Genomic DNA, 26,747 nt, shown 5'->3' with positions numbered 1-26,747 from the left:
TATACTATTCGAAAGTTCCTTCATCATGACTTTAGGTAAAGGGCATCAAACATAGTTTCAGGAAGGCTTTATCTAAACAAGATTTTCAAGATGTCCACAAAAGGTACATTTGGATATACTGATGGTGAAATCCAAATGTTTATATTATTGGTGTTTACCTTGAAAAATGTGGCAAGGCGTGGCTCTTTCTGAACTATGTTGGACCACAATCGCTGACTTTCTTCAAATCAATGATACTGTTCAAGTTCATGGTATTTGCTTCTCTCCATTATGAAAAAAAGACGCACCCTCACTACTCAAGCTAAAATGTGAGTTCAAAGCACGCACAAAAATACCACAGTACTTGGACATCATTCCAGTCCCAGGATCCATGCATCTTTTTCCAATAATCAGCCTTTATCGCCTATCAATCACCAGGGTTCTTCTCTTCTCTCCTATAAACTCTCTGAAAATAATATTTTCCAAATTGTGTTGCTGAGGCATGAAGGCAAAACCTGCCAACATCTTCTGAGCTCAAACAGGGAAGTTTATGTAGGTCAGCTCCCTCCCCTAAGTCAATTATTAAGATATATTGTAGTCTACTATGAAAAGTTTTGTGGTGGCAATATGTTTGCTACTGCTCAAACGTTTGGGAATCTCGTGAGGTTATTGTGAGTTTAACAATACATATTCTCGTTAAACATTGAAATGGAGCCTTATATGTACGGTGGTCATTTACTGCGTAGAAAAAGTCGCAAACGCAAACACTGCTTTTTATTGAGACCCCTGTGCATGCTGACCATCTGCTTTCTAAGGAGCTGAAGCAGGGATAGGAGTGCATTTGTGTGTGAGTAAATCCGAAAAGAATTCATGATAAAGGGCGCGGGCATTATTCCACATGTGCAAAGATCATTGCTTTCTGCTCTACAGGCAATGTTTCTGCATCATGCACAGGATTTTAATAGCTGCATTTTTGTGTTTCTTGCTGAGGGGTAAATTGTCTGGGAACAGACCCTAAAGTATTATGTTTTTTTATGAGCTTCTGTTCCAAACTGTATCTCAGAGGCATGGCTTTTTAGACAATATACTTGGAAAAATGTCTTTGAAAATGCATTGTTTAACCCTACTTTCTCCAGCCATTCTTGTTGAAGATATCTCTTTCCAATGTCTGTTCTAATGTGCCAAAAAGCACGTTTAAAGATGTCCACAAAAGGTACATTTGGATATACTGATGGTGAAATCCAAATGTTTATATTATTGGTGTTTACCTTGAAAAATGTGGCAAGGCGTGGCTCTTTCTGAACTATGTTGGACCACAATCGCTGACTTTCTTCAAATCAATGATACTGTTCAAGTTCATGGTATTTGCTTCTCTGCATTATGAAAAAAAGACGCACCCTCACTACTCAAGCTAAAATGTGAGTTCAAAGCACGCACAAAAATACCACAGTACTTGGACATCATTCCAGTCCCAGGATCCATGCATCTTTTTCCATTAATCAGCCTTGATTTACTAAGATTTCGGGTCACGGTTGAGTCCCTTTTGTGGTGCAGACTGACGTTAAATCTATTTTGGCATTTACTGAGCAATGCATTACGCTTCCTTGTGTTACTTTGCATTGGTAGGCGTTACATGGATAGAGCATTGTCTTTCCTGTGCATGCACTCATGTAGGTTGATGTCAACCGAGATTTGCAAACAATTGTAAACCTGGGTTTGCGCCAAAATGGAGTGCCTACCCGTCAAATGCGTAATGAGGAAAAATATAGTCTTTTCTCCTCGTCTTTTCCTCTTTCCATCCTTGTTGTTTCCTCTTTCTAAGCGTGCTGCATTCTTCAGCATATGTGGACAGTAAAATATGCCTCTAAAGATTTTCTTGTGCTGCAAGTTGTCCCTGTCTGCACTAAAGACATTCTAACCGTAGCACAGACACCTTTGCACCATTGCACTAGGGCGCCTGCATTAGCATTAGGCTGCCACAAGAGGGCCATCACCAGTAACAGATGGAGCTGAGCAGCACCATGTTTTCAAACATGTGGTGCTTTTCAGCTCTCTCCCTCTACCCAACACAGCGCAGCAACTTGCCTTACTGCGCCGAGTTGCGTGAACTGCTGGTCAAAATGCCCCTTAGTTTGCATCCGACTGCAAAAATGAGGGTATACTGTTTATTGGCCATTCAGCATCTTTACGTGCAGCATCAGGGTGCAGGGATACGTTTGAGATCTTGTCTCCTCTACACAGACCTTCGATGGTAAAACAACAACAAAACGAGTTCAGCTCCCCAGACCTTTTGCATGCCGCCGCTTGTAATTCCACCTTCCTGAAGGATTTGGGGGCATGGGTACTCACCAAAAATATATTTTAAAAAACATTTGCTAAGTAGGCCCCATTGTTAGGTAGGCAAGGACAGCGACAAGTAAGATACAGTGTCCCACGCGCGCCCCTGGGTGCGGATGCAGCTGGCACTGCACCCGCTGTGCTAATGGCAGCAATGCTGAGCTTTCTGTCGGTTAGAGAATCTTGCACTGATGTTCTTAGGTACCGATTTTGTGTCTAAGAAGATTGTGCACCGTTGCTGCGACAGCAACTTAGATGGGTTGCTCGTGTACACTTCTGGAGCGGACCTTGCCTGGAAGTTTGTGATGAATGGTTCCCATAACCTGTATGTTTGGAAAACCCCAGTTCACAACACAACAATAAAAGAAATTAGAGATCTTTCCCGAATATAACTTAAGGTGTATGTGAGATAAGTCTGGGGCATGAATGAGTGGTTGAAGTGAGAATGAGTCTGTGTGGTGTTTGAAGTGGTGGTGAATGATTTGAGATATGGGGATTATACAAAAAAAAGATATTGATGTAAAAAGTGTGTATATCAATGTGTAACATGATGTGTTTTTGTTTTGTATATATGTAATTTACATTTGTATGGCTAACATAATTATAAACAAGAATTGGCAAAGCCAATGGGCCTCGGCAACCCGAAAGCTATAGGCGTTGTCAATATGAATTTCTTTTAGCTATGTGTTATTGAGTAGGATGGATGTATGTGGTGTGGAGTGGAATTATGTGGTGTTGAGTGTAAATATGTGCAGTGGAAATATGTGGCATGGTGTGCATTGGATTTATGTGGCTAGTAATTATGTGGTGAGGAGATAATCTGGTGGGTGATGATGACGGAGCAGCAAGATGCCGTGCCTGCCCCGGCTGCGCCAGTCGGGGATGGTAGTGGTGGAAGGGTGGTCAAGGAGAGCAAAGAATGTGGAGAGAGACCAGCACAGGCTGCTTTGGAGAGACAGGAAGGTTTACTGTCCCACTAACATATAATTATGGTTACCTTCCCCATACCATAGAATGTTGCCATATTATTATGGGTCCCAAAGTAGTTTGCTGTTCCATGGGCAGCATACTTCATATGGTTTCTGGGATTTAGTCCTTGCTGAGGACCAGTCCGGGTTTAGAATTTTTAGAATTCTCTATACCAAACCAAGTCCAGCCCTGTCTTGCCCTATAACCATGGACATCATTTAGAGGTCGCCATGGGTTGCATTTGAGACCACTGGCTTGTCTCCTGTGGCCACTGGAACTGTCCTTGTGAACCCTGGGCTCAGAGATGGTAAGGGCAGTATCACAAACAGAAAGTAAATAAGGCTCTAGTAAGCCTTGTTAACTTGCTGTGCTTCTCCTGTACATCACGTGCACGAGAAGGCATGAACACTCCCATCAGCACGTGGATCTAAGCAAAGTAACACACTTTCAAAACTATTAGTTATTTTACAAGGGGATCCAACCCCTGTAAAATGCATCTCTGTACCTCCTAGTGCTCCCAAGCATGCGAAGGAAAGAAGAAATATAGAGGAGGGGAGGCAGAGGGGAGGTAGAGAGAGAGAGGGGGTAGAGTGAAAAGACTAAGAAGGGAAAAATAACGCAAGGAAGAGAGGAAAAGGATGCTACCGAGAGACAGGTGAGAAACAGAAAAAGACAGGTGTGTGTGAGAGATGGATTAAAGCCATCAGAGAGAGGAGACAGCTGTGAAAAAGATAGAGACAGTTGTGAAAGAGTGTGGCACACTTGAGAGGAATAAGCGGCATGTAACAGTGGTGAAGGCAATTAAACACTTTGATCAAAGGGCGCAGGTGGCTCGAAAACGCCATAGTGGGAAGTGAATATAGCCTTTCTCTTGTATGTTCATGGGGCAGAACTCCTGTTCTGCACCAACGCACATGAATCTGCAACATGTTGCCAGTGACCACATGGTAGTGCTTTGGTGCACATGATAGAAGAAAGCAGGGTTACCTTTCAGGAGGCAAAAGGAGCCTTTTGGGGCAAGGAGAGACTGTAGCCGGTATCAGATTGCCCGTTAAGACAAGAACACGCATGGTCGAGCTGACTAAAGCAAGAGGAAGTTGTCTGCCTTGAAAGAAAGGTAGTCTGTTGGCACATTAAGAAGCTGCCTACGGGAGGATTGCCTAATATGTTAGGGGAGGGGTGGAGATGCTTCAGTGTGCACTCATCGAAGGGTTGCACTTTAGACCTAAACCCTTGAGAGCCCAGCCTGTTTCTGCAACAGGAAACAAGACCTCATGGTCTGCGGTGCCTCCTATGAGGCTTTTGAAGGGAAGCCAGAGGGTGCCGAAGGGACCTGGCTACGGTTCTCAAGCCCTCTGAACTCAGCTGGCCAGTGCACCAAGCAGCATTGCTCCTGCGAGATAACTTAATTAGACTAGGGCAGAATCAACAGGATATTTAGCATGAAGTCTGTGCAGCGGGAGGGTGACCCGCGGGATCACAGTCGGGAGAGTGTGCATGTTACCAGTTCTTACGCATCAGTCCGATGAAGGTAACCCTGGGCGTAGTTCGCGTAATAGCGCTACGCATAGCTACGTGAAGTGCACTTTGCACTACGCAAGCTACGCGAACTGCGTAGTGCACTGTGCAAACTGCTGTTCGCACTGATTGCACAGTGTTGGATGCGTGTCCACACTGTGCAATCATTGCAAACTGCACCTTGCACAGTGCAATCGGTCGTTTTCTGCCGCTCAAGTAGATTTGTACTCGAGCAGCAGCTTTCTCAACGCGGACTGGTAGTTTCTCATCGCGAGTGGTGGCGAGCATACGCTACCACTCGCAATGAGAAACCTGACCTCCCCGCGTTGAGAATCTCGCCGGGAGGTTTATTTTCCAACTTGATGTTGCTGATCGCGAACGAGGAAAAAGTCTAGCTGGGATGTTATTCTGCTCACTCGCGGTCGCCAACTTGATGTTGAGGGCCGCGAGCAAGCAAAAAATGCCCCCTACGCGGTTTTGCACTGTGCTACATGCAATTCGCATAGCAAATGAGTTGCGCAAAGTACGCGAGTCCTACCCCCAGGGTCAGATGAAGGGACTTGGTGGGTTAAAAACAGGCCTGCACTCTTTCTGGGAGGAATTGCAACTGTCAATAAACACCCATAATGGGAAGAATGTGACTGGAGCTTCAGATCAAAGGTAACGTGTATCCAATGCTTCATTAGGATAGGAGCCGGGTGAAAGAGGGATTGCCCTTTATGCCTTTTGAATTCAGGCTGGAGATTTTTCAAAAAGTAAACCAGAAACAATGTCCACAATGACCTCTGCATATGTTCAACAGTGGTTAGAGCGGTCGCTTGGGCTGGACTAAAAACCGGAAGAAGCATGACTTATGCATGTCTTGCCAAATGGTGAGACCCCAAAATGGAGCGATGACGATGGTTCCAGCCAATGGCAACCCTATCGGCGGGCAGAAGCCCCTGATGTAGATATACCATGTCTCAGTTGGAGATAGCGCATGCACGCCTTCTGAGAGCTGAGACCTAATAATGTTGAAAAAGTAGAAAAGATAAAAATGATAAATGAAATAAAACGTATACATTAAATGTTATGTTGTTGTCCTTGGAGGGGTAATAGCCTTTACAAAGAGATAAATACATCGTATGCATTTGCGTCGTATTTTTTAGCATGCATCTTTTTACCTCGATTATGCATTTACATCGAATACCAATACCACGCATTTAAGGTAAGTTGGGGGATTGGGGTTCTCCCCCCACAAATACATTTTTTTCAAATATAAAAACAATGCATGGCATGTGATGTAAATGCATAATCACGGTAAAAACATGCATGCTAACAAATTCGAGGTAAAGTCATGCGATGCATTTACCAGCGTTGTACTGTCGGACAACCCCTTGGAGTGGCTGTTGGTCGAGACATTGGGCACTTTGAGCCATTATTGAAACAATACAGCTCAAGTAGGAATTCTTGTATCATATCATCCCAAAAGGAGCAGGGCCAGTACTGATTTGAGAAGGTGGGCCTTAGTCTAGAGTGGCACAGTAGGTAAAAAAGGGAGAGTTGGAATGCGACTTAGAGCAATTTCCAGTGGTATAGACTGTTTGCCAGCATTCTTCCCATCACTTTGTGTGTGTTTAGCATTATTGTCATGCCAGAAACTAATTTTTCATGGCATGTGAAGTGACATAAGCATCCATATTGTCCTGGTTTGTACAGCTCCATTGTACAACACTTTGGTTCCGAGTGCTGCAAATATGAGAACGGCAGATAGCGGATAGCTGTTTACTGGCCACAACATCTCTGGTGTTTTGACGCTTTTGTGCTGCCAATGCTACTGTTCTGCCTCATTGTATCCGTTTAATCTGCCAGCCTCATTACTGGAACTGGACGGTAGGTGAAGGATTGAATCCATGCCAGGGCCGGCCCAGTGATGTCTGCACAAACTTGTAACTTTTCTTTAGTCGAATTCCATGATCAGCTGCATCCTAGGATGCAGATAGGTCAAGAAGTGCTGTGGGTAGGTCCTTGTCTTCGTCCAGTGAGAGGAGGCCTCTTGCCGGTGGTGGATAAGCCAGATTCACGGTCTCACAAGAGGCTCCTCTGACTGCATCATAGGTATTGGCGGGTAGTTGGTTGCCGGATTCCTAATCTCTACTGATGTTCTTCTCAGGAGGGGGCTTTGATGGCATGTTTCAGAGAATAGGAATTCGGTCCTTTTCAAAGGGATGCTGTTTTCATGTTTGATGTCGATAATCAGTGAGGAGTGGATTTGTTTAGTGCATGCATCTGGTCATGGTTCTACAGGCACGTTTATTTTTTAGGTCTTTTTCAGGACTTCTATGCTTGCTAAAGGTCTGATTGGGGTGAAGTGGTATTGAATCGAAATTTGGGGCCTGGGACATTCTGGTCCTAAACATTTGAAGATGGAGGCTTGGATGTTATTTTTGACTTGAAGTCTTCCCGAAGGTCCTCCGTGTGTTGTGGGACACAGAGGTTGCTCCTCGAGATATCTGGCTTAAACAACTTCTCGAAAAACATGAAGCTCAATGTTGTTTCGTTGTGGACTTCACTAGTGCATTTTGTGCAGCAGGCCATTGTGACACGTTGATAGCTTCATCCCAGCCTCCTTTGTGGCTTGCAGCGGAATTTGTCCTCTTGACTCAATGACTCATGCCAATCGTATTCTAAGTTTGGAAAAGATCAGTGGGCGTGGTCGAGGAGGATGGACTAGTATGGAGGCTACCTCAAGCCCTGCAGCGAATGCAGAGTCATTTATAGAAGTGTGTCCTCTGAAGTCAAAGTAAACCACAGTTATATATTGTAAAGGTCTTTATATAACACTACCCTGGACCATAAGAAATGTCAGGTAAAAATAAATGAAACAGCAGCACAGGCGATTGTTAGCAATGTAGGCAGGCTATAAAAACCTAACATATTACCAAGGACCACAAAAAGCCTGTACCTGACTTTCTGTGTCTCTGCTAGAAATTCATATAATAAAATCCCCTCAAACTCCCCTTAGGTCGGAGATGGCGAGGGCCCTCTTACCAGAGTAAGTGTTTATAGTTCATATGCAGGATCCTTGGCTAACCTGACACAGGCCTCCTTTAGAAGGTGCCTCTGGAGGAGTAGGCGATAGTTATTGCTCCTGCTAAAATCTGATACCCCAGGTCACTGAAAATAAGCACATATGGCCGGCGTTCTGCTTTTATTTATTTATTTATTTTTAAATCTTTTAATTTCCAAATTTTTCCCAAATTTTTACATACGTTCTGCTTTTAAATGGGGATAACGAGGATTTTGATGGTTTGGAGACAAATTCTGCATGTCCCGGTATTTTCCAAGCATTTTCCCCTGGTATTTCAGCAATTTTTTTTCCTAGGGAAATTTGTGAGTCACTTGTAATTGAGACCCCAGATCAAACCAGTGTATGCACAGGGTACTTTCATTATCAAGTCGCTTGTAATTGAGGCCATAGTGCCCCTGGAATAAATTGCATGTCCACTGAGCTACCAAAAGTGAGGATTTTACGCACTTTTTGAAAAATGTCTTTTACACCTTCCTTGCATTTTTTATAAAATCATATGCGTAGTTAAGGTTTCTGTGGCTCCTACATTAAAGCCAAACCCCAGTACCTGGCACACCCCACACCTGGCCCCCAACCCTTCTAAAAAAAAATACCCTTCCCCTGCCCTAAACCCTAACGCCCTACCCCAACGCAACCCCCTTGTCTCCAGCCCTTCCTCTGCCCTAAACCCTACCGCTGCGTGACCTCACCCAGCCCTTTGCCTACCTTAAACCCTAAACCCCTACCCCCTGCGCACCACCAACTGGCCCCCAGCCTTTCCCTACCCTAAAACACTACCCCTGCGTGACCTCCAGGACTTTCTGTACCCTAAAACCTAAAACACTACTCCTGCATGACCTCCCCTACCCCTAAAATAGCAGCCTCCCAGCCCAAGCCCAATCCCCCTTAACTCTCACCACGTGGCTCGTGCGGTGAAGGCAGCTCGTTTGAGCGGGCGGTGCCCGTTGTTGTGAGGAAGCTGAAGAGTCTCTCCGTTTCCTCTAACGGCGTGGATCGCCTCCCAACACGGCTGTACCCACGATTATGCCTATATTTTTTTACTACACATATGCTTTTTCCATACATACCTTTACAACGAAATTTGTTGTAAAGGCATGCATGGTAAAAGCATATACGTAGTAAAAAAATGCGTAGTAAAGTCTACACGTAACGACACGCGTTGTAATGGCATGCTTGGAAACAGCTGCCTTGTAATGGTTGTTTCCCGGGCTGGATACATGACGCAATTCCATGGCACGCTTTCAAAAGACATTGCTGAATACAGGCAATGGCAACAGGTATTAAGGTTATCCCATATTCCTATATCATATATGCACGCAAGTCAAAAACATCATGAATGAACAAAACATGCTGCAACCATTGCATATCACCCACCAGGAAGCAAAGATCACAGATCATAGGCTCATGAATGGTGATAATTCACTGCTGCTGTTCCCTGTTGAACACTCAGGCCCAGATTTACTAAGACTATGTGTCATGCTTGTGTAACTTATTTAGAGCAAACCTGATGCAAAGCCCACTGGAGGGGTTTACAAACCAACTCAAATCAAGAGATTTGTATTAGATTGCAACCTAAAGCAATGCAATGCTGCGCAATAAGTCAGTGGGGCGATCCCTGGGTGGTGCATGGGCGCTCCCATGCAAACACCCATGGGTTTCGATACACACCCATCTACAAAGATTTGTAGACAGGGATTTGCGCCAAAGCCTTGCACCTCATTGAGGCAGGTGCCATAAGGAGAAATGTTTTTATATCGCCTTGTTTTCCCTTTTTGCATGTGTGCCGCATTCTACAGTACACATAAAAAGAGGGTAAGGCCTTAAAGTATAGTTATGGTACACTAAGGTACCTCTTTCTGCACAAACATTATAATTATCACAACACAGACACCTTTGCTCTATGACCCAATGGTGTCTGCATTGGCGCATGGTAGCCAAAAGTGCACAAAAGCAGGTAGAGAACAGAATAGCGCCAGATCTTAGTAGATATGTTATTGGTCTACCCCCTCCTGATTGCACAGCACAGCGCAGCACCTTAACTTGCTTAACTGCATTGTGTGCTTTCTTTGTAAATTTAGCCCTGATTTGGAAGATCTAACGACCAGGTTTGGTTTCCTTGCTTTGACTGTGGCCGGTTAGTCAAGAGCAATGAAGGAGTACCAGGAAAGGGTCCCCCGCACAGCTTCGGGATCTGCTGGTTCTGGCGGTGGGGGTCATTTTGGTGGCATTCTACTTGGCCTCAAACTCATCTACATTGATGTTTTTCTAATGTCTGATTGGGATTGGTTTTGACTCACTTCTGCCGCGGCTATATTTTAAGTTTAAAAGTTATGTGGAGACCAAAGAATATACATAAAACATATTTTTATTTGTTCTCTTTCAGGTTTACAAAAATTCAGAACACCAAGATGACCATGCGACGGGACGGAATCAACTCCCTGAAATATCGCGTGGTCCATTTTGCAAAGAGCCCTATGTACACGAACATAACAGTGGATATTGGCAAACCACCTCCCCGGCCAGCGAGAGGATAGCCCTGGCTGGCCCCCCTCGTTTTCCTTTTTTAAAAGACCTTCATCACTGCAGCAGAGATCCAGCTAACCCACTTTTTCATCCGGGTGCCTGTATTACCATCATGAACTTACACATTGACTCAAAAAAGCCACCCATACCTGATTGTAGAGCATGTGGCCACAATCTCCTATATTGAACACAACCTTGAGGCCACCAAGTTTCCTTGCATTCAGAGTACAATTAACGAGAAGTTGGAGGGGGGGTTACCACATTCTGCCCAATCGGTCATCCCTCCACTTAAGAGCCAAGGTCACAGCCCACATCCCCACCAGCCCAGACACTATCATATATTAAAGACCCTACCTCTCACTGTGTGTTGGTGGTGAAGGCAGAGGCCTGCTGAAACCCTTCTCTGAGTTGTGTCCTTGCAAAAAGTTCTCAAAACTCACGTGGGGGCCAATTGGTTAGTTCTTTAAACTTGAAATAGTTTTCTATAATTCCATTGTGATGGTCTTATATGAGCCAGACTTTTGTTTGAAAATAATAATGAAACTGCACATCAAAACACTGAGCAAAAGAATGGCGAATTCCTCGATTCAATGTTTTTTTGCTTTGATTTTTATATAGCTGAAGACAAACAATGATCTTGGAATATTGTGATTGGATTGGGCGCATCTGTCCTTTCTCAAAAAGAGACTCTCTTTCTTCCCTAGTTTGCATTAACTCGTGTCTTTGGCTGGTGTTTTAAAAGAACCATAGATGTTCCTTAAAAAGGCGGCCATTGTTACCAGAGACTTTTGACGCTTGATGTCCAATTTGGATTAATCTTTAGTTCTGATGTCACCAGCCATATGACGTGCCCTGATTTGTATGAAATTAGCAGGTTGTGATACAGTTTTATTATTTTCAAGACAAACATTTAATTAAACTCCCAGGTCTAGACCAACAAACCAAAGGAACAGGAGAAGCATACAGTCTCAGAGGCGGAAATCTGGCCTGCTGGGGTCCTCAGGTGGGACAGTTCTCAATGGGCAGCCTCCTATGGAAGTTAAATCCGTGAAGGCTTCTTCGAGATCTGTGGCCGACATTTGATATGGCTTGAGGAGATTTTATGAAGTGCGCAATCACCCAAGGGTCGTGGCGCTCTCAAGGTAGGAATCCAATTTGCAACTGGAAGAGGTAAGTTTCTAAATGTCTCCCAACATCTAGCACGGCCCCATCTCTTCACTGTGTCATATAATGTTAACATTCAAGTAGTAGCATCTCTGGATTCCCTGCAGAGCTAGTTAAAACCAGGGTTTTGAATGTGCTTCTCTAGAGATTAAGAATGCATCAACGGTGCTTGTCTCCATTCACACTGTCCGACAAGGGGGCATTGAAAGTAGACCGGGTGCTGTTTTAAAAGCTGGTCTCTCGCTTTACCTCGGCCTCAATAGCTCCCTCACACACACCATCTGGTGGGTCTTCCAAAGCTGTTACTCAAAGACAAGTGTGGATCTTGCCATTGCTACACATGAGCTATAGTCTCCTAGGGAAGACCTTGCCTCCATACTGCGGCATGTCTTCTAGGGCGTGGCTCAGGACACAACCGGCCTGACCATAAAAAAAGTAGAGTGAAGGGGTTGTTGGTCACGGAGAGGAAAAGGATTCTGGGAGTTTAAGGAATGGTCTTCTTGTTCACTTTAAAGTTGAGACACCAAGATCCCCAGGGTTTGCCTGGATTTATCTCTGCGCATTGATGAAGTTCTAATATTGATTCTTCCACTCAACGGGGGGATTGTGCAACTCACATATAGACACTTGCTGTCTCCAGCATCAGTAGGACAGAGCCCTTTACCACAGAAACGTCTAAGCATGTGAACCCATACTTTGCACACGTTACATAAAGACCTCAGAGCTTTACTAGCCCCAGCAGCTGACATCTGAAAAGATGCCTTTATGGACTGATACAGAAAATCAGCGGATCATGATCGGCCATCTTGTACGTCACCGCAAGTGGGCAGAGGAAAAAGAGAAAACGGACTGGCTGATACAGATGTAATCAAGGTCATGAGTTTTTGATATATCCCCTCTATGGGTTTCAGTGGAGGCCTTTTAGGAGACATTTTTATTTTCATGGACCTACATTTTGTTCCACGGCAGCACAGAAGACGGGTTCCAGTTTGAAACCAAGACAATGAATATCTGAGGTTGTCAGTAATATCTGCCAAATCTGTTCTCAAACTTCAGAAGAAAAGGGGGAAGACTGACTAGTTGGGTCAATCTGTTGGAGAATTTTTGTTTTTATATATAATTGTATATATCTATGTACACAGTTTATCGATTGCTCTGATGCCTTTAGTATTTTTGTCAGTGAAAGGTACCGACACCTGGAGAGCGTTGCATTCTAAGTGCAAAACAGAACGTATGGGCCTCCTTGTTACGGAGTCCCTATTTTTCATTTTGTTGAGACTTTATCTGCATGTCCAGTTCAAAGAACTTTTTCTCTTTCTATATTTTTTTATTTCTTTGTTTGAATATGCTGGAAGAGACCCACTGTATGTATTTTATAGTATTGATTTAATTTTAGCACAAAAACAGACTAGGGAAGTCATTTCTTCTAATAATAAAGTCATTGGTGCTGGCAGTTTGATTTAACATGCTCCATTGGCTATCGATTGTTGGATTTGCTACTTAACTTTCTCTGAATGTTTTGTTCTACTGTTCCCTATATTCACCAATTCTTTTAATGAGTCAATCAAGTGCTGTTGATTGAGAGGAAGAAATTATTTATTTTCACCATAAGAATGCATCTGTGCCTACACGACACAGAACACACTTTGAAAAATCACAGAACCAATTATGTGGATTGACCACAATAAAAAGGCAAATTGAATGTGGGAAAAAAAAGAGGCAGCCATCTTGAAAAAGCAGTGTTTCTGTAATGTACCTACTGTGTCTCCCAGTCTGTTTGTTTGTATTATTGGTGTCTAATGAGAAGTTTGGGTGTTAACTAACTTCTTTCAACCATGGTTGAAAAGTATTTGGTTTATGCCGTTGTGAGAATGTGTTTCAATGTCATATGATCACTAAACAGTAGGCACATACATATGTTTCATTTTAGGAATCTGTCACCATCTAATTGCACATGTCATGAATAGGTGTTAGTACCTTCCTCCTGAGAGAGGCCGACACGCCCTGTTTGCTTTATGGCATTTGCTTCAAAGTTGGGGACCACAAATGGGAAAAACAATTCTTCTCCACATTCTATATAAATAGATTTATTTAGTATTTTTAGATTAAATTGGCTATCAAATATGTTAAAACATTTTTAAATAATGATAGAAGTTACTAAGCAAGTGAAAAATACCTGAACATTTTTACTTGTTTAATGATAATTTGTTTTCTACTGTTCTCACTCTTTGCCATGAACTGGAAGTGCACCATGTACGATTTGCTTATCTACTTCCATTAGCTTATTTTTACCTGCGTATCCCTCACATTTCTTGTAATGTACCTTCAGGGTGAAGGCTCTACCATTCGCAGGTCAAACATTTATCGCTAAATGCAATGAATAGGGAGTGTCCCCAGATCATGGAAAGCATGCCTGACTCAAGGCAATAAAGTCTGGTGCAAGATCACCACTGCAGGTCAAACGCGCAGTCTGAATCGAGGTGGAGGTCATTATATATAAGAAGAAGGGAGTAGAGGATGCTGCCTTATGGCATGGAAGGTATTGGGAAGTGACGTCCTGGGATCAGGTCACTCTTTTCTTTAGTTAATCTGCACGTCCCCTCTCAGGATCCAAATCCCCCAGACAGCCTGCATCTGCTGCCCGATGTCTCTTTGGTGCATCCTGGTTGGTGCCTCTGTAGATTACCGGCTCCTCCCTGTAAAATTACTGCAGGTGTCACCTTTCATGGCCTGATCTCGAGTGCCCTGGAGGCTTATATGGAATTTATCACGCCAATAAAATCTGACACCTCTTGGTTTGGAATTTCTCAGGTGCAACCACATCTCATGAGTTTTACACAGCAAATGGGGCACATTATACCGATTATAGTGCTTATCACACACAAATATGTATTTCCTGCATTTTTCATGGCTTGCTCTGTCAGAATATATGGGGAGTGCGAACCTTATCACACTTGGGTATTATCGGATGTGATAAACAACGCACCCCTTATAATTATGATCTATGCAGAACTAGGTGTTTGCAGAGGGGTTGCAACTTAACGGGGCACTGATAATTAGGCCCTAAGGCTTTTGAAGACCAGTTTGATGCTCAAGAGATCCAAGGTAATGTCTAGATGACCTTAGGCTAGCCTTACTTCTGGCCTTCTAGACGTGAACACTTAAAGTTTCGACCCGCAGCAGGTCTTTCTCGGGGTTGCAAGATGTTTACTAGTTGCCAGATGACCTTTTGTTTCTATACATATTAGTGAGCTCTTTGGGGCACCCACATTGACTATAAAGCTTAGTATTTAGACATGTTGAACTTGCCCAACCTTCTCTAATTTCTCCCACAAGTCCATTTCCACAATAGATTCACAGAGATTCATCACATTATATGAGGTGTGATAGGATAACACATGAAGGTCCATTGCCCATTGGCTGGCTTCCACTCGCACTGCTGTAGCAAAGTAGTCCAAAAATTCTCTGGCTCTGGCTGACTTCCTCCTTTGGTGCTGTTCTACACCCGGAGTTTGATTGGTTCCTCGATCGTTTCTTCCTGTAGCGCTCTTTTGTTGGTTGCTCCGGGGGTTGACAAGTTCAAATCCATTGAAAAATATCCTTGGATCTTCTCACTTGTTTACAAGTTTTAATCAGTTAGAAGCTTTTCCTGCTGGCAGGCAGAAATCTCAAGCAGACCAAGAAGGCGGTGGTGAGTGACTGGTGCTACATGTCTGTTTGATATCCTTCCTAGCCTCTAAGAACTATAACAGAGCTAGAGTGCATAGGGCCTTATGCAACAAAGTCTTTAACATATTCTCTGTCTATGGGAAATGCATTGAAAGATAAGTGCTGTTGTGTCTCACACGTCTGTCACTGGTCCCTGGTTCTCCCAATGGACCAGTTACACATGACATGCATGGATGCTCACCAACAAGCATCCACATGGGTATTAATATAGGCGCAGGTCACTATGGATGTCCCTGTTTTATAAAAGGATTTGATGCATTCAGTGATAGTGAGGCCCTTATTTGTGGATTGGCAGTGATTCAAAGAATATTAGTGCTGTCTATTTGAATGCTTTGACATGATGAACCAGATATGTACCTTGATTAATCTCCTTTTAGATAACACAGGGCCCGATTCACCGAATGAATTTAAGACTCAATCCTAAACTACTACTTTTGGTATTCACAGAATGAACTTACTACTTTTGGTATTCACAGAAGTTAGGATTTTGTCTTAAGTTTGTCTTAAGACAAACTTAAGACAGACTTAAGACAGACTTAAGACAAATTTAAGACAGACTTAAGACAGACTTAAGACAAAATCCTAACTTAAGTCTGTCTTAAGTTTGTCTTAAGTCTGTCTTAAGTTTGTCTTAAGTTTGTCTTAAGTCTGTCTTAAGTCTGTCTTAAGTTTGTCTTAAGACAAACTTAAGACAAAATCCTAACTTCTGTGAATACCAAAAGTAGTAAGTGCATTCTGTGAATACCAAAAGTAGTAAGTTTAGGATTGAGTCTTAAGTTCATTCTGTGAATCGGGCACACAGTATCTATGGCCTAGATGTATCAAGCCTTTTGCGATTCCTTAAGGCCGAAATTCTGCGAATTTCGGCCTTAAGGAATCGCAAACGGACATTTAGCATCTTTTGGGATGTATCACACATTAGCAAAATAAGGAATCGCAAAAAATTGCGATTCCTTATTTTGCTTATGCATTTAAGGAATCGCAATTTTGCGATTCCTTAAATGGCATGTATGAAACTTTTTTAAATTGCGAATTTGGGTTAAGGAATCGCAAATTAACACCAATTTGAGGTTTGTGTTAATTTGCGAAATCCTTTTAAAAAACAAAATATGACTATTTTGAAGGTGGCATGTGACACACATACATGCCCATAGGGCATGTATGTGTGCCATATGCACACACATGTAAGTTTCAGGGGTGCAGCAGGGTGTCCATGAGACACCCCTGCACCCTTGAAATAATTCTCAAATTGCGATTACCAAATTGCGAATTCGCAATTTGAGAATTACTGCACAATCATTCCTATGGGCCTCCTGGCCCATAGAAATGAATGGGAAAATTATTCCTTAATTGCGATTAGCAATTTGCTAATCACAATTAAGGAATTTTAAGGAATCGCTAAAAAATAGTGAAATTCTACATACATTCCATTTTGCACTTCTCAAATAGCGATTCCTTAACAATCGCTATTAGAGAAGTGCAAAATGGTTTCTTGATACATCTGCCCCTATTGCAGTATTAATGAAAGATGGGCCATTCCTGTCCTTTCTGAATGTTCCGGTGAACAAATTGTTGCCTTGTGCCTACGCAGGTACCATTGCACCATGGTGCAAGGGTGTCTGTGTCATTGACACAATGGTTTTATGCAGGAAGGGACACCTTCCTACACAAAAACAGTCAATGGAGGCGTTTTCCTCTTTCTAAGTGTGCTGCTGAATGCATAGAAAGAGGAAAAAACTAGAAGAAATAACGTTTTTTCTCCTCATTGCGCCTCCACTGGGGAGGCGAAACAGTTTTGACGCATTCCCAGGTTTACTGATCCTTGTAAATCTGGGAATGTCAAAACCCGCCGCAGCGCCCATGAAACGCCTCCTTAAAGTAGAGTAAGGCAACGAAAAACTTTGCCCTGCCTTGCCTTACTCCATATGTATGAGGCCGTGCACAACCACGCAGTGTGGCTTTGTGTAACTTCATAGATATGATTGAGAGACCTGCACTACCCAGCTTTATAAAAAGTGGCGCTGTGGCAGAACAGGCATCTTGTAAATGAGGCATCCAGTTTTTGTTTTTGATGCTTTTAGTAGTTTACTGTACTGAGATATTTTGTCAAGTTTCCTGAGGTGCTGAGCCCAGGGCTACATCATCCCTTCTCTGGTGGCACTAAAGTGCCGAAGAACATATCACCCTGGTCTTCCCTGGTCTACTCATCTTAGTTGCTACCTTTCTCTTCCTGGACCTCACTAGCCTTGGCACTTTGGATGCAGTAAGTAGGATTGGGTACCAGTGCCCCCTTCTAGATCCCAACTCAAGCCAGACCAAAGTTGTGGAAAAATTGTTAGAAATGTAAAAACGAGGTCTTCGGAAGTGCCATTCCTCAGGAGGATACCTGCCTATGTAATCAAAGTGAACAGTTTAAGCACCGCAAGGCTCGTGCAAGAAAGGCATTTTACCTCTTGACAAAATTGCGTTGATGTAGAATACACAAATCAGATGCTATTTCAGACCATGACAAGTTTCATCCTCCGCACAGGTAGAGGTGCTAAAATGTGCCTCAAGGGTGAAAGGTTTTCTTACATATTGATTTGCCTAACACACACTGACTGTTGAATTTTGTATGTGTTGGAATGCTCAGTTATCCAGAGAATATGATTTAATATTATTTGCTCCTTTGCTGGAGTGTCGTTTCATAATGTATATCAACAGAAGCCACATTGTCCCTTGCCTGTACAACAAACACTTGGGAACAACATTAATATTGTTCTCCAGGTACACTAACAGGACACAATTGACTGGAATTTTGTACTTTAATTTGCTTTGAATTGTTTGGGGTCTTCTTAGGTCTGCCCTAAACAGGGTCTAATGCTTCTCTGAGGCAACCACCGGTTTTTGAATGTGAAAATATTTCAACATCCTGTGTCATAGGAAAACAGTGATTTTTGTACATTTGAATGTCCTTTTACTTTTAGAGCATATGTTGAATGCATATTGTCATATCAAAGAGGTTTTTGTATTTAATAAATTTTGAAAAATTTGTCATTGTATGTTTTATTTCGAGAGACTATTGTATATGCCATGTGAAGCAATGGACATCATCTTACCTTTGTAGTCGGCTCCCTGCTCCTCAGGTTGACTACTCAGCTTAGCCGATGCTTACATATCATTATACCAGCACCATTCCATGCAACGTCACAAAAGTGGAGTAGGAAGAAATTTGAGGCACAAAGCTAGCATTGTTGTTGTTCTCGTGCCAGCTTCCCCTGCTACAGTCCCCCTGTCCAGCTTACCCACAGTCCGCTACCCTATGCTGCTTTCGGTTTGTGCCTCCTTTGCTCATTTTCTGCCTCTTTTTTTGCTCTTTCCTGCCCTCTGTTTTGTCTCTTTCTTCTCATTCCAGATCTTTATTTGCCTATTCTACTTATTTCTGACCTTTTTTCGGCCTCTATCTGCTAGTTTCCGACCTTTAATTTATATTTTTACTCTTTTCTGACCTTTATTTTGCCTCTTTCTGCTTGTTTCTAACCTTTATTCTGCCTCGTTCTGCTCGTTTCTAACTTTTATTTTGACGTCACATCCACAGTGCCCAGATATCCCTAGTAGTAACAGTGCTGATGTATAAAAATGCTGATTGATGGAATTAAGAAACCAATTAATGCCCCTCACTCCTATTCATTTAGAAGTATGGTATCCATAATTTGGTTTTAATCAATAACTTTGGAATAGGATGGTCAGAGTTGAAGCATACACAGTGAAAGTTCCTATTCCAGGGACACTAAATGCCTCCGCAGATAGAACAACCATAACATCTCTTCGAGCACCTAGACTGCAAACCCTCATAGTAGGTGTTCTCATTGTGGAGTAAGGTAAACAAAGTTACAACAGTGTGCACTTGTTGCGCCAGTCCCATTATACCAAGGATTTGAATGTATAATATGTGGCATAGATTCTAAAGGATGTCTAAACAACTGTGGTGTTGAAAAGGTTAATAAATAGCATATGGTATAGATTATCAGCAGGTTGACCTGTGTTGTTCTGTAAAATCAGGCAAGTATAAGACAAGAATGTAGGATAGTCTCCACTGCACACCAGAAGTCTAAAATAATGGATTGTTCAATGTACAAAGAAAGTACAGACCTGGTAATCTTGAAGCGTAGTTTCAATTTGTTTAAAAAACATCTGTCTGTTTTCAAGAGTGGAAACATCTCATGTGTCCTTGAATTGTTCAGGAATACCACAGGGCATACCAGGGTGAAACTCTTCATCAGGGGAGTGAGGCCAAGTACTATGCCAGCCAGTGAAAAGAAGATAAAATCATAACTATGTAGAAATAGACAATATGTTTCATCTACAATAGTGATTGTGACACATTGGCACTGCCAGATTGCTCTGTAGGTTAGTACAACCCTGGCATGAGCCAGGGTGGAGATGTACGGATTTCACAGCCCCTTCTGTGGTTTCATCCTTGTGCCTGATGTGTATAGCAGAGCCCTGATTGGTTGTTCCGGTTGGGGCTCCACAGAGGATGCTCATGAAATGTTCCTGATCAAATAATCTTGGATTTGGTAAAATAATTCTGCGTGGATTTGGGATCAAGTGGCAGATTTTTGATTGGATAAAAAGTCCTATTTTGCAAAGTCGTCAGTGGTTACTAGCATTTTCTGAGTTCCTTCAATTATTTATAAGCGATGAACTCATGGGTGTCAATACATGCGGTACCCATGGGTGTGTTGTGAACAGGTATCCCAGGCCACTGAAACCTCTGATTCACTACTTGGATAACTCTGACAACTTCCAACTATGTGCTGTCACTGTGCAACCATGTAAACACCACTCCTCAGCATGACAGTAGGAGCCCTCATCACTTGCAACCCTGGAATGAGGGTTCTTTCAGGTATGTGTTCATTACAACACCAATACCATTGTCTTGTGCCAGTCTCAGAACATGAGGCAGTCTCCAGGAAGCAGCAAGTGATAGTTGACACTCAACATTTGAGCAGGTAACTTGACAGAGAGGCTCAAATGTCTCTTCTGTGCACAGGTGATGTCCTAGTGAGTTTAGTTATGCATGCGGTACACCCTCTGGGCTGACCCCTGGCATTACATCCATCAATCGCTACACTTGTTGGGAGTAATTTCCCTTGCAGAAGGACCTCATTCAGGCTGCACACTTTTCAGTCCATTTGTTCTCCCTCATTGCCTGAGTGTGAGACTTTTGGAAGAGGGCACATGCATCCTTCTGAATCCCACCTGTGGTAACTTCTACCTCCGTGGTTTGAGCATCCTGTGTGGTTACTCATGAGACGCCGGGGTTATCCAGGAAGATTTACTCAGGTACACATGTAAGAAGGTTCAGATAGCCAGCCTTTCCCTGAGGAGGAAACATAGAACTGTCTAGTTTCTTACCATTTTAAGCTCCATTGATTTAATTAAAAAAGAAAGCATTGGCAAGGCCAAGTGATATGGATTGCATTTTCAGTTATAAGGCAGACCTATTAGCTTTGCCAAAACCATCTGTCATGCTGAATTTGTATTTCATTAGCAGTTCAGCGGCAGGAGCAGGGAGGCTGCCAGGTTAGCTGAATCTTTGCCAGGGATGTCATCCCGCTAATGGAAAGTATAAGAAGAACATTGCATTGACGTTCCTAGCAATTCATTTACTTTTCTATTAAGTAAACCACTATGTGTTTCAGTGCTAATAGTAATAGACATTGAGAGGCTTATTTACAAGCCATGCGCGCTCGCGGAACGTTACTTATTTTGATGCTCTGGTGGTGCACATGGCTTAGCCATATCTACAAGGCCACGGAAAGCCACCCTGCGCTGCAATTTATGGTGTCGTAGATATGGTGCGAGGCATTGCGTTGCTTCACACTGTGATGCGGAGGCGTGCAATGGCTGTTACGGTGGGTGTTCCCATGTAACACCCATGGCATTTGACACATTCCTGGATTTAAAACATGCTATAAACCTGACATTGCTTCAAATGCCTATGACTCCCTAGGGGTGGCATAAAAGTTGATTTTGAAACAACCTGATTGTTTTTGTATATGATGCATGAATAACATAAAGAATTAAATGTGACACAAAAGGTGTGATGGCCGATTATACTTTTTGCATGTAAAATAGTCCCTCATACATTCCAATGAATCTGCTTCATAGAAGTGGAAATGTTACACCTATAGCATGAGATGTGAGATGTATACTCCTCTGGACTGAGCCAGGAAAAGATTGACACCATCTCAAAGCATTGGCTGAAGGGGGCAAAATTCAAACGAACCAATGGTTGAAGGGGACTTATTGATAGCCCACTTCATGCATATTGTAAACAACAGGGGGCACATTTATGAGCCCCTTACGCTGATGAAGCCTCACTTTTTGTGACGCTCTGGCAGGGCAAACCATCAAATCATATTTATGAGGCCACGCAAAGCTACTTTGTGTGGCTTTGAATGGCCTCATAGATTTGGAGGGAGGCAAAGCAGTGCAAACCTCTGAATCAATAAATCAATCAAGTATTTGTAAAGCGCACTACTCACCCGTGAGGGTCTCAAAAGGGTGGGGGAAGCAGCTGCTGGTAAAACAGCCATGTCTTGAGAAGTCTCCTGAAGGCTAGCAGGTCCTGGGCCTGCCGAAGGAGGATGGGGAGGGTGTTCCATGTCTTTGCAGCGAGGTGAGAGAATGATCTGCTGCCGGTGGTCGTTCGTCGGATGTGTAGAAAGGACGGTGGCGAGGGCGCGGTCGGCGGAGCGATGCTGGCGGTTCGGGGTGTAGAAGGACAGTTGCTTGTTGAGGTATGCAGGTCCGGTGTTGTGGAGTGCTTTGTGTGCTTGAGTGAGGAGTTTGAAGGTGATCCTCTTGTTGATCGGGAGCCAGTGCATGTCTCCTAGGTGGGTGGTAATGTGACTGTGGCGAGGGAGTCCGAGGATGAGGTGTGAGGAGGCGTTCTGTATTCGTTGCAGTCTCTTCTGGAGTGTGGTCGTGGTTCCTGCATAGAGGGCTTTGCCATAGTCCAGCCTACTGCTGACGAGTGTTGGGTGACCTTCTCCTGGTTTCGGTGGGGATCCATCTGTAGATCTTGCGGAGCATTCGAAGGGTGTTGAAGCAGGAGGAGGAAACAGTGTTGACTTGCTGAGTTATAGAGAGCGTTGAGTTCAGGATGAAACCCAGATTGCGTGCATGGTTTGTGGGTGTCGGGGTGGTCCCAGCGCGGTCGGCCACCAGGAGTTGTTCCATGCGGAGGGGGTGGTGCAGAGGATGAGGACCTCCGTTTTGTCTTCATTCACTTTCAGTCGGCTGGTCATCATCGAATCTGCGACGGGCTTCATTCCCTCGTGGATGTTGGATTTGACGATGTCCGGGTCTTTGGTGAGGGAGAGGATCAGCTGTGTGTCATCAGCGTATGAAACGATGTTGAGGTGGTGCGCTCGGACGATGTTGTCGAGCGGTGCCATGTAGATGTTGAACAAGGTTGGGCTGAGGGATGATCCTTGGGGTACGCCGCAGGTGATCGTGGTGGCTTTGGATCGGAAGGGGGGGAGGCGGACTCTCTGGATTCTGCCGATGAGGATGGAGGTGATCAAGTCCAGGGTTTTGCCTCAGATCCCGGCATCGAGGAGGCGTGTGCCCAGGGTATGGTGGCAGACGGTGTCGAAGGCGGCCGAGAGGTCCAGGAGGATGAGGGCTGCGGTTTTGCCCTTGTCCAGTATGGTCCTGATGTCGTCGGGGCGGCGATGAGGGCGGTCTCGGTGCTGTGGTTGCTGCGGAAGCCGGATCGGGAGGAGTCCAGGATGTTGTTCTCCACCAGGAAGTTGCTCAGTTGTCTGTTGGCGGTCTTCTCAATTACTTTTGCCGGGAACGGGAGCAGGGAGATGAGTCAGAAGTTCTTGAGGTCCTTTGGGTCTGCCTTAGGTTTCTTGAGGAGAGCTTTGATCTCTGCGTATTTCCAGCTTTCTGGGAAGGTGGCGGTCTCGAAGGAGCTGTTGATGATCTTTCGGAGCTGGGGTGCGATGATGGAGCTGCCCTTATTGAAGATGTGGTGGGGGCAGGGGTCGGAAGGTGAGCCGGAGTGGATGGTGTTCATGATTTTGATGGTGTCTTCGTCGTTGATGTTGTTCCAGGAGAGCAGGAGGTCAGTGCGTTTGGTGGGTGTTGGGTCAGGGGTGTTGGCGTCTGTCGTCGGTGCCTGAGTGTCGAAGCTGTTGTGGATGTCTGCGATCTTGCGGTGGAAGAAGGTAGCCAGGGAGTCGCAGAGTTCTTGTGACGGAGGAACGTCATTGGTGCTGAAGCTGGGGGTGGTGAGCTCTTTCACGATGTTCAATAGCTCTTTGCTGTTGTGTTCGTTGTTGACGATGCGTTCCTCGAAGGAGGTTCTTTTGGCAGATCGGATGAGTTGGTGGTGTTTGTGTCTGGCGTTTATGAGGGCTACGTGGTTGTCAGGTCATTGCGCCATTGCTTCTCGAGTCTTCTGCAGGTGTGCTTGGAGTTCTGGAGGTCAGTGTTGAACCAGATGGCTCTCATGTTGGTGCGCCTGTTGGAGCGTTTCTTGATCGGGGCGAGGGTGTTGGCGCAGTCGTCGATCCATTGTCTGAAGTTGTGGGCTGCTGCGTTGGTCTCGGAGGGCTCAGGTGGAGGGTCATGGGCAAGCGTGGTGGTGAGCTGGTCTTCGGTGACTTTTCCAGTTGCGCTGTGGGATACGTTGTGGTTGGATGTGCGCGGTGTGTTTCTCGAAGTAGAAGTGGATGCAGTGGTGGTCGGTCCAGTGGAGTTCGGTCGGCGTGCATGCTGATGAGGTCGGCGATGGATTCGCTGAACTGTGATTGGGGTCCTGGAGGTCTGCATACAAGGGTTTCTCTCAGGGTGGTGTTGTAATTCACGTGGATCTGGAAGTGTAGGTGTTCGGCCTTGATGAGGGAGTTCTCTGTGCTGATTGAGATTCTGATGGTGTTCTTGTGGATGATGGTGAATCCTCCTCCTGGTTTGTTATTGTTCCGGTCCCTGCGTGTGATCTTGTAGCCATCCAGGATGGCTATGGCTATGTCCGGTGCTGAGGAGATGTTCATCCAGGTCTCCATCAGGATTGCGACGTCCGGGGCGGAGGAGTCGAGCAGGTCCCAGAGTTCGATGGTGTGCTTGTGGACTGAGAGGGTGTTGAGCAATATGCAGCTGAGATGGTTGTGGTCTGCAGTGTAGGGATGGGCAGGACGTGCCGGTGTGCTCTGGCTGGTGTAGCTGCAGTTTTGGCAGGTGAAGGGTCTATGGGTGCGTCTCGGCGTGGCCTGGAAGCAGGTGGAATTTCGGCCGGCGTTGAGTGCATGGAGGGTGTTTGAGTCGTAGCAGCGTCGGGTCGGTCGTGTGGAGCCAAGGGTCTGGTGCTGGGCGCGGGCCAGGCGCAGACAGGTGCAGATGAGCTTGCCTTGGGCGCTCCTTCGGCACGCAAGCGGCGCGCAAACTGGGAGCGTCCGCTGCGCGACCATGCAGCGGTCGGCATTAGTAGGGGAGGGAGGAGCGAGGTGGGAGGGGTCAAGGATAGCGGCGGGGAAAACAGGGAACAACTAGAGAGTGAGGGGCACAAATGAAGAGATAGACAAAATCAGCAGCAGACACAATACTAATGAAATATAGGGAGCAGAATTACGGTGAGCATGCACAAGGTGAAAAAAAGGAGCAGGGAAGCCTTGAACCCTGCACCGGAGGCCTTACTCTGAGCAAAGGAGGCGTTGTGGTGGGTGTTCCCACGCAACAACCATGGATTTTTATACTTCCCCAGATTTACAAGACCATGTAAACCTGGGATGCTCCAAAACCCCTCTTGAAGTGAGGCGTAACGGGGAGAAATAACATAATTTCTTCTTGTTTTTTCCTCTTTCTATTTGTGCTGCATTCTGCAGCTCACATGGAAAGAGGAACACACCTCAATGGATTATTTCTCTTTAGAAAGGTGCTCCTTCCTGCACTTAAACAATCATGCCGACAACACAGGCACCCTTGCACCATGGTGCAGCATGCCTGTGTTGGCGCTAGGCTGCTGAAACGATGCCAGTGCCGGTGCGTCACTTTTTTAGGTGTGCCTGCCCATATTTACAAGGCCACATGAATTCACCCTGCATGATTTTTCATGGCCTTGTAAATATGGCCCCCTTTCATGCATTACTCTGCGTGAAATGGGTGTTCCATGGGTGTTGCTGTGGGTGTTCCCACGTAACATCGATGGTACAGGAGCAAAACGCCATTGATGTCTGTTTTTGTGCAGGAAGGTGTCCCTTTCTGTACAACAACAGTCATTAGTGCGTTGCAGGCAACCTTGCACCAAGGCACAAGAGTGTCTGCATTGGCACACAGCTGCTCTTTCTGTTCCGGCGCAGGGGAGAAGGACAGGAATGCGCCATTACTTGTAGATACGGAGCATTCCTGCCCTTTCATTTTGAAGCACGACCGAGCAGCTGGAAGGCTTGCTGCTCTGCCGTGCGTCAAAATATAGTAAATGAGGCCCTGAAAAGATTTGGCACATTCAGGTCAGCAAAAGGCCATGTGTTGATTACACCCTCTGTTGGAGTTCATCTAGAATCGATGTCTGGATGTCGCGGGTGTTTGGTAAGAGTCATTTCTTTCCAAAGACACCAGGGAGTTTATTGGACAAAGCCTACACGTGTTGCCCATGTCTTGCTCCACTAAGAGCCTCAAAGAGGGAACAGGTGGGGGTACAACCCCTTTGAATGACCGCCTCCATGGGGAACTGGGTGCTCTTCTTTGAATAGGATGATTCAGAAAAGGGGGTGGTGATGAACAGAGTGTCTGAATTAAGCAGAACACTCCTACCCAGTCCAAAGATCAGGGCTTGATCTATCACCATTTTTTAGCTCACTGCACCATCCCAGCTCAGAACCTGGCTACATGCAAATTAGTCGGTTCCTGTCCCAGTGCATGATGGGAACAGGGCAAACCAAACTACCAAGCCAATTCTTATACTGGGAAGGAAACAAGCTTCCGGGGACCGGTTTCTGGCATTTCAGCCGTCGTCGGCCCGGCTTGCTTGAATCCTGATGGTGCAATGAGCATAGGTGCACCTTGACCAGGTCCCAAGAGCTCACATTTGTAAGCGGCTTCTTCTGCACCTATGTCCGCTCATGGATTGTCTGAGACTTTATTATTATTATTATATTTAAGTTTATAAAGCGCTCAGCTACCCGAAGGTTTCCCGGCGCTAAAACCAACTGATAAAGAGGGGAAGTCAGAGGGGAGGAGGCTACATGTTGAATAACCAATTTTTCACCTGTTTGCGAAAGCTAAGGTAGTTGGGCTCTTTTCGTAACTGAAGGGGAAGAGAATTCCATAGTGAAGGGGCTAGCCAGGCAAAAGAGCGGCCTCCCATTCTGGCTTTTCTGATTCTGGGCACTGAGAAAAGGTATTGGCTAGATGAGCGCAGAGTGCGGGGGGGGCAATGGTGGTGAACCAAGGATGTCAG

At 44.8% G+C, this 26,747-nt stretch overlaps 1 protein-coding gene across 1 annotated transcript in view; it reads left to right on the top strand.

Annotated features, from left to right (window-relative positions):
• Positions 1 to 11,462, top strand: part of B4GALT2 (beta-1,4-galactosyltransferase 2) — an 875,541-nt gene extending 864,079 nt beyond the window's left edge. The window contains exon 7 of the mRNA XM_086936139.1: positions 10,257 to 11,462. Within this exon, the coding sequence (XP_086792265.1) occupies positions 10,257 to 10,407 (151 nt within the window). The 3' untranslated portion in view covers positions 10,408 to 11,462. The remainder of the gene's footprint in view (positions 1 to 10,256) is intronic.
• Positions 11,463 to 26,747: the final 15,285 nt, after the last annotated feature.

The sequence above is a fragment of the Lissotriton vulgaris genome, chromosome 1_1, assembly GCF_964263255.1.
Source record: "Lissotriton vulgaris chromosome 1_1, aLisVul1.2, whole genome shotgun sequence".
In the NCBI taxonomy this organism is placed as follows: Eukaryota; Metazoa; Chordata; class Amphibia; order Caudata; family Salamandridae; genus Lissotriton; species Lissotriton vulgaris.
This window is presented reverse-complemented; position numbering and strand designations above follow the sequence as displayed.